The sequence below is a fragment of the Penicillium odoratum genome (genome assembly GCF_028828045.1).
Source record: "Penicillium odoratum strain IBT 22623 chromosome Unknown utg000005l_segment0_segment0, whole genome shotgun sequence".
Classification (NCBI taxonomy): domain Eukaryota; kingdom Fungi; phylum Ascomycota; class Eurotiomycetes; order Eurotiales; family Aspergillaceae; genus Penicillium; species Penicillium odoratum.
In genome coordinates this window covers 4,324,405-4,337,570 of record NW_026643147.1, presented here as the reverse complement: position 1 = coordinate 4,337,570, position 13,166 = coordinate 4,324,405, and the positions used below count along the sequence as shown (strand labels likewise).

The window sequence follows — 13,166 nt, the reverse complement described above, 5'->3', positions numbered from 1 at the left end:
CCTCCACCTCAGCTCCTCTTTGCCGGGGCTCATGTTTGAACATTGAACACAACAATTGATGACCCGATGGAACAAAATCTGTTTTCTCTTCGCGCCACGCATTTCAACAAACAAATTACCTGCCCGGATTCGGTTTCCGCCCTTTGAAGAATCCACAGTCGCTCGACGGAATCCACGTTCAAACAACTTTCGATCTCCCACAATTATCCAATTCTTTGGGATTCCTACAACGTCGTTCGTTCTGATGCTGGGCATGGGTTGAGTGGATATCCACTTTTTTGAATTTCGGAATGCGATTGTGTTCAATTGAGGATTGGAGATTGATTCTTCTGAATCTTTCTGAGCTCGGTACTGGGGTACCTGTTCAACTACTAGGCTCATGTTTTACAATTTACGATCCCTGAATTCGTTCGAGGACCGGAGCTATGGAGCGGTTTTTACCAAGAGTTTACATACAAAAACTGGTATTAGCTCGGAGGTCCTTGATTTCGATAGCTATGCTTGCCGATGAATCGATGACACTTTACGAGTATTTGGATTTCAAGATCTGTAGCTGTAACTGTAGTATATCGATCACGTATATTTATAAGAATGGTTAAATGCCATTTTTTGTACTTTTTGTACTCAAAAACTCGATCAAATTGTTTTGTGCGGATACAGTCTCACCGCCTTGGCAATCGTCTCCGCAAAGGATTTTTTTCTGCCCGTGACATTCGACATTTATTTCGACCGCGAAACGACGATCAACCATTGAGGCTACACGCTTAGGAATCCCCTGTGGTTTTAGTCGTGGTCTCTAGACTCAATGCCTTCCGATAAAACAGAGAAAAAGCGCAAGCGCGCCTCGGACCGCCATGAGCGTCCAAGCAAAAAGGCCGCTCTGGAGCTGCAGGCTCTCCCGCCGTTGGCAGCTAGCGTTGTCGAGGATAAGAGCGAGCTGGCTCCAGTAATTGGTAGGATGTCAAGGCCCTTTGGAAATCCAAATTGCATGCTGATTACTGAGCAGCTACGACACCCGGTATTCTGGACTCGAAAGTCCTCCGCTTCAATCCATACATCAAAGCCCGCGATGGCAAACGTCAGACTCAGACACTTGCTCGGAACCCAGGAATTGTCGCCTCCGAGATGCTGCTCCAGTCGTCTGAGCACGAGAAGATGGATTTTGTCGGTCGTGAGGGAGCTGGAGATGATACAGACTCACAGCTCAAGCACTACGTTGCCGTCGTGGACCCAGAGCGCAAGACATGGCAGATTGTGGAAGCCCGGCGAGTGACTCTTCGAGGTGGTGTTCGCACTCTTAAGAACGATGAAGATGAAGAATCCGAGGAGGAGTCGGTATGTTTAGAGATACCTTTTGCTCTCTTTTGTAGTTTATGACTGACTGATGCAGAATACTATGCGCGCTCAACGCACCGCCCTGACGAACACATTCGGTACCAAGCAGTCTCGCAAGGCTGTGCAGTCTATGGCCGAGAACGCTCAGCTATCCAACGCCCCCGCTGGATCGGTCACCGAAGCCGGTGCTGCGCTTATCTCGTCTTTGCCTGCGGATGTTGCTTCCGGCAAGGCCAAGGCACTCAATGTGCAAGCCGAGGTGCAAGCAGCCAAGCCTTTGCCCACGCCCAACCTTACCGCAGCCCACCCTCTGGACTTCTACCCTATCGAGACTTTGGTTCCCGGTGGACAATCTACTCTGCGCCAATTGACCGGTATCGAGGAATGGAAGCAGCAAGTGGAAGCTGGTCTGGCCATTACGACTGGATCCCGATATGTGGCCAACCGTGTTGAGGCAGTTGTACTGTCCGGAAACCAGGAGAAATTGCAGGTTCTCCGATTTATCCAACTGCTGCTGGAATTTGCTCGTGCCCTCAAATCGGGCCGTTCTGCTGCAGGCGCCGGTCGTGGCAGCAAGAAGCTGCCACCCCGCGACGAACTCCGCAAAATTCTTTCCAGCACATCTGGAGTCAAGACCGACGAGGAAGATTCCTCTGTAGAGCTCCTCCCAGACTCTGTCCTTGATGCCGTCCGTCGCCGCTTCGCCCCAGGCGGTGGCACCGTCAGCAAACACGACCTGACGCTCCTCCACACCTCTATCTGTGCGCTCTCCCTGCACATTCCCCCACAGCCAGCCAAGGACGGTGGATCCAGCTCCATGGGTGGTAACGGACCCAATGAGCTGGCGACTGACCCTGCCGATCTCCGTGACGATCTCCGTCTCGACTCAAATACCGTCCAGCAATACTTCCGCGAACTGGGTTGCCGCATCGATCGGCCCCGCGAGACAGAATATGCTAAGTGGAACATCAAGGGTGGCCGTGCTGAGGCTAATGCTCGTCGCATCGCTCGCCTGCGTATTCCCGTGGAGTTCCCCAAGGTTAGCCGTGGAGGCAAGGCCTAAGGGTCTTAAGATGATAGATTCGAGCGGTTAGCCTCCGCGTGCTTGGGAGGTCAAAATTCTTATGCCATTGTGATATATCCGGCGTTTTCACCTTGTACTCGATTCAAAATGTTTCCATATGAATGAAGTGATTGCATACAATTTCAAGTCTTGTATACTTGCAAAGATTTTGCAGCTACCGGCGATCTAAGATCCCAGATCTCCAGATCCCCAGATCCTTACACATTCCTAGTTTCCCTACCGACCATCTACCATTGCAGGATTGTCTAGGTTAAGATTTGAATCTCATAAATTAATCAAACAATGAAGAGTATCATCACTCATAATATACATGTACCGTATAACTTCACGGTGTTCAAATATTTCGTAGAATACACCAGCTCAGGCTCGAGAGAAATAATCTTGAGCGATATCATGACTACCATGGGCCGCAGGGGTTGCTCCCGGGGTAACACGACTTGCTCGCCGATCGGCATGTTTCTCCCGATCAGCAGCCAGCTCCTGAGCAAACTTGCTCTTCTTTCTGATCTCAGGACCCTTCCAGTAGAACACATATATAGGAATCAAAACCAGGAAACCAACACACCCAAGCAGCGTGCTAGCCCACTGGAGATGGTATTTCCCACCCATGTTTTCGTACATCGGTGTCGCATACATAGTTGCGACACCAGCGAGGAAGTCTCTCGCGAAGCCATTACCGCCCGTAGCGGAGGCTGAGTAAGGACCGTACGCTGCAACCATGTAATCGATTGTGGCCATGTAGATTGCGTAGTTAGCCATAGCGATAAGACAGGAGAAGATCAAGGGCGCGATCCATGGGATTGGGGGACCCATTGATGTCCAGGCGAAGCCAAGAAGACCGATGGGCTCAAGAGGAGCGATGAAGAGTAGAAGTAGGAGTCTACGTTCGGCGTATCGAGATGCAGCGCCGTGTTTGCGGCGCGTTTGGATTTGGCGATATACGTCTGGGAGGAACATCACGTATGCGATGATGTATCCGAGTAAGATAGAGCCGAAGGTCATACCGACGGCGAGGGTGCTCATGTTCCACTGCTCAAAGACTAGGCTAAAGGACTCGGTGAAGACGAAGATTAGGGCATCGGAGAAACCGGAAAGTAGAGATAGGAACAGGACGATGGGTTCACGGAGAAACATTTCGAAAGGTCGGGACCAGATTTTCAGTACTTCCTTTGCATCCAGACGAGGAGATTTGAGCTCGTTAGGGCCATAGACTTCCTCTTCACCACTCTTCCGGCGGCGCTTCGCTTCCTTGTCTACCAGGATAGACGCTCGTGTCTCGGGGACAAGGAAGAAGTGTAGAGCCTGAGTGGCACCGCCAAAGATCAACTGGACCCAAAAGACCCAATGCCATGAGAGGTATTGTCCGATGATACCACCAAAGAAAGGGCCGATAGTCGAGCCACCCACGGATGAAAGCACTACGTAGGCGACGGCAAAACCCTGGTCATCAGCTTCCCACATATCGGCAGTCATACCGAGAGTGACCGAGCCACCAGCCGAACTAAGGCCACCCAGAATACGGCAAACGACAATGGTCCCATAGTTCGGCGCAAGAGCGCAAGGGATTTGCCAGATATTCACGAAGAACAACGAGAGCTGCATGATAGGCCAACGACCAAACTCCTCTGACCAGGGAGCCCAAAGCTCGCATCCAAAGGCATAAGCCACGAGGAAAACAGACTGTCCAACCCGGGCTGCTTGTTCACTGATACCGAATTCCTTCGTCAGGCCAGGCACGGCATTGGAGTAGACACCCGAGTTAAAGTTCATGGACATCTGCACCACGAAGATAACCGTGAGAATCATCCACTTCTTCCACGTTGGAAAGCAGAAGCCCAATGACTCGTAGCAGTCATCTTCGGTGAGTTCGCGCTTTCCAGATTTCTCAATCTTAGGCGCATCTTCTCGGCTAGCCTCGTCTGATTCGGAGGCACGTTCAGCATGGGCATCGTCACCTCGTTCGGTTTTTTCCTCGAATGGGTAATTAGCTTGTTCCTTTTGATCCTCCTTCTCGAAAAGCGAAGAGTCGGAAGTAGCCATGCGGCAGGGTTAGCCTGAGATATCCAGGTCTCTACTTCAATGTTGGTTGCGATATAGAAAGAAAAGTGGAGGAGACGGTAAAGTCCGAGGTCTGGGGTATAAAGTATAAAGTATAAAGTACAAAAGCAAAGTATACAAAACAAAGCACAATCACATCGCAAACGGCCTCGGATACATGGATTTATATGTATGACAAGTTGATTCCCATCCAACTAGCCAACCGGTATCACCATCTTTGATAGCTTGACTCAAACAGGAAAGCCGAAAGCAGCGGCAACAAAACGTCCATACATATCGGACCCAGCGGGACACATCTTGGACATGATTTGTCCAAAATTCGTACCCCACTATCATCTAATAAGATTGCATCCTGAATGGTTCGAATGATGTTGGAAAAGGATTTCTAAGAAACGATAAAACCTGTTACATTGCCTCACGGGCCGTGGGGCCTCGGATCGTCGGTAACCCGACGTCGACGTCATTTCCATCTGGACTACGTCAATTCATGGGAAATCGCCTCCAATACTACAGATTGCATGATTGATTGTAGAGCATTTTGCATCTGTCAATTGCTTTTGAGCGGGGGAATGTTGTCATAGATCGCTCACGGACTTATCAGGCGCCAATGAGCTGTGATAGTAATCTCTCTGACCTCCAAGGTTGTTCTCGAATACTTTGCACTTGGAATCTACATTTTCTAAGTCCTTGTTGTGCACTACAGAGTACGTGGAGGGCCACGAGGTTGCCCGCTTTTTCTCCAGTTTCTGTCTCCACATGTGCACCATGAACAATATACAATGTACAAGATTGAAAGATCTAGAAGGAAGTTCATTGATAAAATAGCTGAAAATACCGGTACAAACTTAGTCTTGCGCCCAGGGGATTGAGATTCTTGGACCCAATCAAGCGATTATATTTCATGATTTGCGGCCCATCTGCGCCCAAGGAGGACCAGCCCCTTCTACGCATACTCGAGCACTACAAAATAGTTATTTTCTAGCCTAGCTTGGTTCATTTGTATTTTCTGCGACTAGGTGCACGGAAAATGACCGAGCAAGAATCCAGATTCGCACCGACTGCTCTTCCATGTTCAGGCGGTTGCATTTTATGGTTATCTATCGGCTAACTCCGACATTAACAACATGTTCTTGATAGAAAGATATATTCTCCACTTCGCTACCATTGAAATAATAAGTCTGTCAAATATGAAGCAAGATATCGAGTCAAGACGTCAGAGGGTCTTAGCCCCTGATGCATACAGTAGGAGTAATCCTGGCGAAATTTCCAAAACCTGATTCACCCCCTGTTCCTGATTCTCGGGTCCAGTCGGAATTCAGCCCCAACGCATGGTCATGTAAAAGTAGAGCAAGAGGAGTCTAACTTTTTATTGGTCTACAAACAGAGAAAGCATGATAGTGGTAAGGGGTAAGAAGTAACAATTTATCAAGCAGATTTTCGACCGCAGTAGATTCTGGGTCTTATAGTCCGAATGTCTCCGGCGTGTTCGACGACTCCATATTTGTGGTGAGCGGCAAGAAGGGCAAGGGCATAGCTAGTATCAGCGGGTTTTGTCCTTTTTGTCATATATCCTTAGCTGGAGACTTGTCTATATTGATCCTCATCGCAAGCTAGTACCATGGTTCGCATAGTTAAATTTGAACTAGTAGAAAATCTAAATTATTCGACTTGAGCTGAAGCCATATTGATTTGATATAGAAATTTGTACTATTTCCTGTGACCTATGGATCATATTTACATGCAGTCAAGAAGACTCTAGCATGTCTTCTTAATAGTAAATGGATGACACTCCGTGTTAAACACATACTTATCCAAACTCACAACATCAGGCTCAGCAAACGAGAGATAAAGATACTTCAAAACCTCAGCAAAGTAGAAGCTATATCGAATCCAAATTAGAAAAGTCGATCACCATCCACAGAACAGGAATACTCACCTGGAAACATAGTTGACCAGCGTGCCACCGTTAGGCTCATTGACATCGGTAATCTCAGCATACGGTACAGATTCCGACCGAGTAGTGTCAAGGGCTTTGAAGATTTCCCAGTTATAGTCCTGCCAGCGCTCATCGCCAGTGACACGGTATGCGTAGAAGATGCTCTCCAAAGGCTCAGGGTAGGAGCGGTAAGAGGGGTCCTCGATGAAGTATCCGTACTTGGAAGCTTCAGCACGGTAGGTGGCGTTGTTGTAAGACGGATCATAAGGCTGATTGCTAGCGTTGAACCAACCGATCGCTGCAATTGTTAGTATTGAAGGAAATAAGTGATGAATCTGGGACGGGTTCTTACTGGAGGGCCCCAGTCCGGTTAAAGTGTGGTTGTACCACCAGTGGCAGCTGTCAGCTACCTTCACACCGAGCTCGGTGATATCGGGTCTGTCGAGGTATTTACCACCGAGTAGCAAGTTTCCGCCGGCAAAGCAAGCCTAAAGCACAATTAGCTGGGTTGATATCACAACTCATCAGTGGGCCATACATAATCATCCATGCTCCACATGATGCTACCGTTGATATCCAGTTGAGACAGGAAGGTTAGCTGTGGCTGATGATAGGGGCTCAGAGCAATATTCTCCATGCTCGACTCGGCAGTGGTAATCCAAAAGTCCTTCATATCAGAAGCGAGCGAATCATCGCGATTGTAGACATAGGTTTTGATCAGATACTAGGACAATCAGAGATTTTTCTCCCAGAAATTCCGCATATTGGCGACTTACCTCGATATAGCTGTCGACTCCAGCTTCCCATCCACCATCAAGAGTGATGAATTTTCCTGTCTCGGTGTCCAGCTCAGTACCAACGAGACCAGGGAAGGCTGGGGCAGGGCTAGGGTTGATCAGATACCCTTCAGCTCTTTGGGCCTGTTTATATCTCTTATTAGCGGACTTGATCCCATAATTGGGGCACATAGATCATACATGCTGACGGAAAGACTCATCACCAGTAAGATCCGAAAGATGATAGTATTCCAGAATCATAGTTCCAGCCTGAGCCGTGTTGGTACTATTATAGTTGGTACCGTTCACTGTGGTAGTGCTTTGCACAATCTCTCCGGATGTAAAGTTCAAGTTAGCTGCAGGAAGGCCAGTGACGGTGTCAAAGACAGGGGCGATAGCCGTCGCCAGAGATTTGGCTTGAGACAAAAGGGCATCGACAAGATCATCATCATACGAATTCGGGAAATCGCCACTCTTGATGAGATCGTACGCACTCAGAAGTCTGTATAATAAGTAAGTGATGATGCATAATGGAATGAAAAGAGACTTACCCAGCAATATAACGAATATTGACATCAAAGAAGTCAACAAGATAAGCGGATTTTCTGTTTCAGTATTAGAATCATCCTGTGAGTTGAGATTATATACATACGTAAAGTCAACGGCAGCAATATGTTTCAACTGCTGCTCTACAATATCGGTGAGACCCATAACAACGGCCGTGTCAATAGCATCAACAACTGTAGCGCCCCAGCCAAACAAGTCATTGGTGAAGTTATGCGTGATCGGAAGAAGATCATCATTAGGAAAAGCATATTTCGAATATTCATTCCATTCACGCACGTAGGCCTGTTTCACGGCTTCGGCGCGAGGATCATTTTTGTTTGTTCCCGCAGGAAAAGCAAACTGCACGGTGTTGCAAGTCGCGTCGCGGGCACGCGGCGCAGTACTAGCCTGACCGAGCACTGAGAAGGCCAGCAGGGTGGGAAGACCACGGACCATGTTGAAATAGACAAAAGGAGAAACAATTCTGAAATGAAAACATAACCAGGATCGATAGGGTCCACGGGTTTATATGCATGTTTTGGTCCAGTGGTATGAACCCCTGCCGATCAACAGGGGAATGGTTACATTGCTTGAACGTTACTTCAACAAATAAACTAGTTAACTTCAAACAGTTTTGATTAAAACTCAGTAGCTTAGATCCCCTGAATCCAATGTATCTCCCATTTGCGTGACAAGATGACCTGATATGAGATAGGGACGCTGAAAATCAGGCATTTCTACGTGTTTTCTACAGCAGATCAGGATCGACTAGAAAGCGAACAGGTGATGCAGACCATTTGCCATAGTCAGGCCTGAGATGAAAGCTCGCGCATGGACCCGCACGCCCTGACCAAGCTTTATGGCGGAAGCATCCGCCTCGGTGAGATGAAAGCCGATTTAAACATGCGGAGGTCATACTCTTAGCCCAGAAAAAAGATCATAGAACAAGCAGGAGGATGTTTCATTAGAAGATCTTGTAAACGTCAATTCCAAATAACGTCAAATATGGAGAAAAACGCCATATGCCTGCAATAAACCGTACATCATGTGGCTTTCTCACTAACATGGTCGAATGATTCCTGCATCGCAATACTCCCCCGCCCGAATATTTCAGGAAGTGATCGACCAGATACCGAGAACCCGGAGTAAATCAGCTGGGTCCAGGGGGAACATATTAAAATGCTACCCCGGAGTCAGTGCGCGATCAAAAGGTCTCAATGAAGGGAAGAATGTCATTATCCGAGAGCCACATGTACTCTCTAACCCGACTAGGAATATCCAATGACTATGAGTATAGAACTAAATTACCCAACTGTAGTATCCGACTACAAGAGGATATTAAACAAGACTGGGATGTTTAGTAAGGATAGCTTCCCTAGCCCCAAGTACCACGCTAAGGCCAGATCTTTTAAACAGTGTAAGTTGATCACCCGTCTAATATTTACAGCCCATGCTATTCTCATCAAACTCATACCAGTGCCGGGTTTCCCGTATAAGTAATCAATAAAAACCTTTCACATTATCCGGCCGGAACTTGAATCCCCACAACCTTGTGCGCGATGGAAGATTGTGCAGCGGCATCTAAGATGGATGGCAGAAGACTAATAAGCATGAAGGCCTTCGATCCACCCCGAATAGTGGGACCAGAAACGCTATATGATGATGTAGTGTCAATTTCCACTGGTTGCCTGCCAATATCCAGATGAAGGCACTAGTGATTGCCGCCCTCGGCGAGCGTGGTGCCACTAACAGCGCGGAGAAGTAGGACGTCGAAGTTGAGCATGGATACCCGTTGAGATGAAGGCACAAATCAAAGAGCTTAAACCGTGGGTGGTTTAATATTCTTCGAAGATATTCTGAGAAAAGCATCATCTCTTGTTAGCTTGAACCTCATTATCCATGGAATGCATATTCTCGCGGATTGAGGGCCGTGGTATCTTTCCCAAAGTCGCAGATATCAAGCTTGGAAAATGGAGAGTTGAGGCGAAAGAGGAAGGTTAGAAGGCACTAGCAGATGGTTGGCTGATAATCATAAGCTGGTATAGGCCATTGTGCGACTTTCGTACACCGATCAATAACATCAATAGCATATGTATCTTGCAATAAGATATGGAACATTACTGAAACCGACATCTAGAATGACATCGCCTCGCTCTTCTACAATAGAAAAATTCCAGATTCTCCCCGTCAACCAAATTCATTTAACTTGCTCATCTTAACTATCACAGGTCATCGGACCATGTACAAGTATGCCCACATAAATAACCAGATGCAGGTGTATAGAAGTGTATCATGCGAAATCACGAACGATGAGATCATTTGCAAATACACAAGACAGAAAGAGGTATCGACCTCGTATTCACAGCGGGAACGGGGAGAAGAAAAAAAAAAAGAAAGAAAAAAGTCGATACTGAATGCGCATGCGCATCAATATAATTCAGAGGGTAAAGGAATGGACGGACAGTGGCAAGAAATTATCCCAGTGTCCCCAGATATATCTGGAAATTAGGCAACAACACCGACAGGGGTAGAGGCGATGGTGGAGTACGCACGGGTACCCTGAGAAATACCAGTCTTCATCGGGACAGCCTGGGAAGCACGGGTGGTGATAGCTTCGGCTTCGAGCTCACGAGAGATAGCACCCTCGAGAGACTCGGCCGAGCTCAGACCCAGCTGGGCGTCTTCCCAGATGGGCTGGTTGGCGTCCTCAGCACCGGCAACACCGACACCGACAAAGCCACCGAGCTTTTCCCAGTCGCTAGCACGCTTGATGCCCAGGTCGTTCCAGACGGCCTGCACAGCCTGAACCAGGTGGTCACGCAGCTCCTTGGTGTGGCCAGGGGTCGGGGTGATACGCAGGCGTTCCTCGCCACGAGGAACAGTTGGGTAGTTGATGGCCTGAACATAGATACCATGCTCCTCAAGCAGCTTGTCCGAAGCGCGCTTGGCGACCTCGGCATCACCGACGAGGAGAGGCACAATGTGCGACGGGTTCGGAATGACAGGAATGTCGAGCTCCTTCAGGGCAGACTTGACTGCACGGGTATGCAGCTGCTGAAGCACGCGATCACGTGGCTGCTCGGCCTGGTATTTAATTGCGGTATCGGCACCGGCCATAGTAGCAGGAGGCAGCGAGGTGGTGAAAATGAAGCCTGGTGCCAAAGAACGGATGGTGTCAACCATGTTGGCGGAAGCAGCAATGTAACCACCGACACAGCCGTAAGCCTTACCCAGGGTACCAGTAATGATATCAATGCGATCCATCACAGTTCCTTTGGTACTCTGAGGTGAAGCGGTGTCCTGCGAAGCATACACTTCGTAATCCAGGTGCTCGGCAACACCAGCTCCGTGGGGACCATACATGCCAACGGCATGCACTTCATCCAGGAACGTGATAGCACCGTATTTCTCGGCCAGATCACAAATTTTCTCAATCGGCGCGATGGAGCCACACATGCTATACACGGACTCAAAGGCAATGATCTTGGGCACATGGAGGGGCAACGAAGCCAACTTGGCTTCCAGATCCACCAGGTCATTATGCTTGAAGACCATCTTCTTCGCCCCTGAGTGACGAATACCCTGAATCATCGAAGCATGGTTTAGACTATCAGACAGAATCACGCAATCGGGCAACTTGCTGCCGAGAGTAGCAAGAGTGGCGTCGTTGGCGACAAAGCACGAGCTGAAGACCAGCGATGCCTCCTTTCCGTGCAATTTAGCCAGTGTGTCTTCTAACTGCACAGCATGCTGATTGTGACCCGAAATGTTACGAGTTCCACCAGCACCAGCACCGTAAGTATCGAGGGTACGGTGCATAGACTCCAACACTTGACGGTTGCGTCCCATACCGAGATAATCATTGGAGCACCAGACGGTCACGCGCTCCTCAGCGGAAGCGGTGTGGGCCCGTGGGAACTCTTGGGCAAGGCGATTGATGTTGTTGAAGTAACGATACGACTTGTCCTTGTGCTTCTTCTCCAGCTCCCCATTATAGAATGCGTTGTAGTCGAATCGGGTGGTAGGAGCGGTGGCCGAACGTTGTGCGTGGATTGCAGCTTCGGCGGCGGGGGCGGCACGGAGAGGGCGGGCAAGGTTAGGGTGAACTGAACGGTCAATTAGCATATTTGGAGGCGAAAACCAATCCTGGGATTCTCCTTACCCTGCTCGTTCTTCTCATAGGAACCCGGAGCGACGCTGGCAGGATTACCGCCAGTGGTGTGCAGCGATCGCTTCTCGGTCGGAGCACGGAACGGCTTCATAGTAGGGACACCGGCCGCGGAAGAGGTGAAGCGCTTAGCCTCACTCAATCGGGCACTCTGAACAGCCAGAGCCTTGCTCATGACTGGACAGCGGCGAGCGAGAACCTGCAAATTGGACATGGTTCCGCCGCCAGCGCTCGGGCGCGTGGCAGTCGACAAAGTCCGCAAGGTCGAGGGAGCGGTGCGCTTCAGGAATGGGCACATAGCACGAGACTGCTGAAGCATTGCCTCCATGGTTGCGGTGGTAGAATGAAAAGATGAAACAAAACACGGTGCAACACGTTGTGTGAAGAACCAAACCAGGGCAAGAGAATTATTAGAAATGAAAATCGGTCTGGGCGGGGGGGAGACAGACCTGACTCAGCCCATTATAATTCATGAATGTTGATTGGTTTGCACGGGGACACGGCCGGGAAGTCTTGCCCATGTTGGTTAAATTGAATTAGTCATCCTTCTCCATGCCGAGGGAGACTTAAGTGGCGTGGTCCCTTTTGAGGAGAATTTCCCTTAATGCGGGGAAACAGAATATCATATCGAGAGAGTTCTGATGAACTTCAAAGGCAAAAAAAAAAGAAAGATAGAAAGGAGGATCGAACGAGGGATCTTTGATTTCAAACATTTATCGATGAACCTTGATGTTCATCACTCATGGCTTTTCACTATGTACAAGTACTTACTGTACGAATCTCTCAATGTCAAGTCTCCCCAAGGTGCCACCCAGTCCCTAGCCTTAACCACCTCTGATGGAAGTACTTGACATCATTATTGATAATGATGCGTAAATTTGCAAATAATGATAATTCCAGAAAAATCCACATTAAAAGTCAATAATAAAAATCCTCTTAAAGTATCATAAAGTATGAGGTATGAAGTACGAAGTAAAAGTTGATCAATTAAAAAAGAAGCAACAGCTATGATGCTAAAGAACCCAAAGGATTTGAACTATTCGCTAGTACCGACCGACAGCAACCCAACACTATGTATACTAGACAGCCCGGTAAAGTGGATGGTTGAGGACAACCGGGTCACCATCGCGGCTGAAGACTAGCTTGTACTGGCACATTGCAATTATGCCTGTAGAGATCGACACCTAGACAAGTCGTCCACGATCTCTAGAAATCGTGTCCAGATCAGGCACTGGTTGATGCGCTCATCCCGCTGGGCCACAG

General features: G+C 48.5%; 4 protein-coding genes across 4 annotated transcripts; 1 reads left to right on the top strand and 3 right to left on the bottom strand.

Annotated features, from left to right (window-relative positions):
• Positions 1–805: 805 nt before the first annotated feature.
• Positions 806–2,398, top strand: N7520_007165 (DNA-directed RNA polymerase I subunit RPA49; the record flags this gene model as incomplete). The annotated part of the gene is made up of 3 exons (XM_057141099.1): positions 806–953; positions 1,007–1,335; positions 1,391–2,398. 3 exons carry the CDS (start codon positions 806–808, stop codon positions 2,396–2,398), a joined length of 1,485 nt encoding a protein of 494 aa, XP_056995105.1.
• Positions 2,399–2,779: 381 nt separating this feature from the next.
• On the bottom strand, positions 2,780–4,459 carry N7520_007164 (Major facilitator superfamily domain general substrate transporter; the record flags this gene model as incomplete). The annotated part of the gene is made up of 1 exon (XM_057141098.1): positions 2,780–4,459. One exon carries the CDS (start codon positions 4,457–4,459, stop codon positions 2,780–2,782), a length of 1,680 nt encoding a protein of 559 aa, XP_056995104.1.
• A 1,773-nt stretch (positions 4,460–6,232) lies between these two features.
• On the bottom strand, positions 6,233–8,191 carry N7520_007163 (glycoside hydrolase family 47 protein; the record flags this gene model as incomplete). Its single annotated transcript, XM_057141097.1, has 8 exons — positions 6,233–6,356; positions 6,414–6,711; positions 6,766–6,901; positions 6,952–7,137; positions 7,190–7,333; positions 7,391–7,691; positions 7,741–7,794; positions 7,842–8,191. 8 exons carry the CDS (start codon positions 8,189–8,191, stop codon positions 6,233–6,235), a joined length of 1,593 nt encoding a protein of 530 aa, XP_056995103.1.
• A 2,049-nt stretch (positions 8,192–10,240) lies between these two features.
• On the bottom strand, positions 10,241–12,231 carry hemA (5-aminolevulinic acid synthase HemA; the record flags this gene model as incomplete). The annotated part of the gene is made up of 2 exons (XM_057141096.1): positions 10,241–11,841; positions 11,898–12,231. The coding sequence occupies 2 exons, from the start codon at positions 12,229–12,231 to the stop codon at positions 10,241–10,243; spliced, it is 1,935 nt and encodes a 644-aa protein (XP_056995102.1).
• Positions 12,232–13,166: the final 935 nt, after the last annotated feature.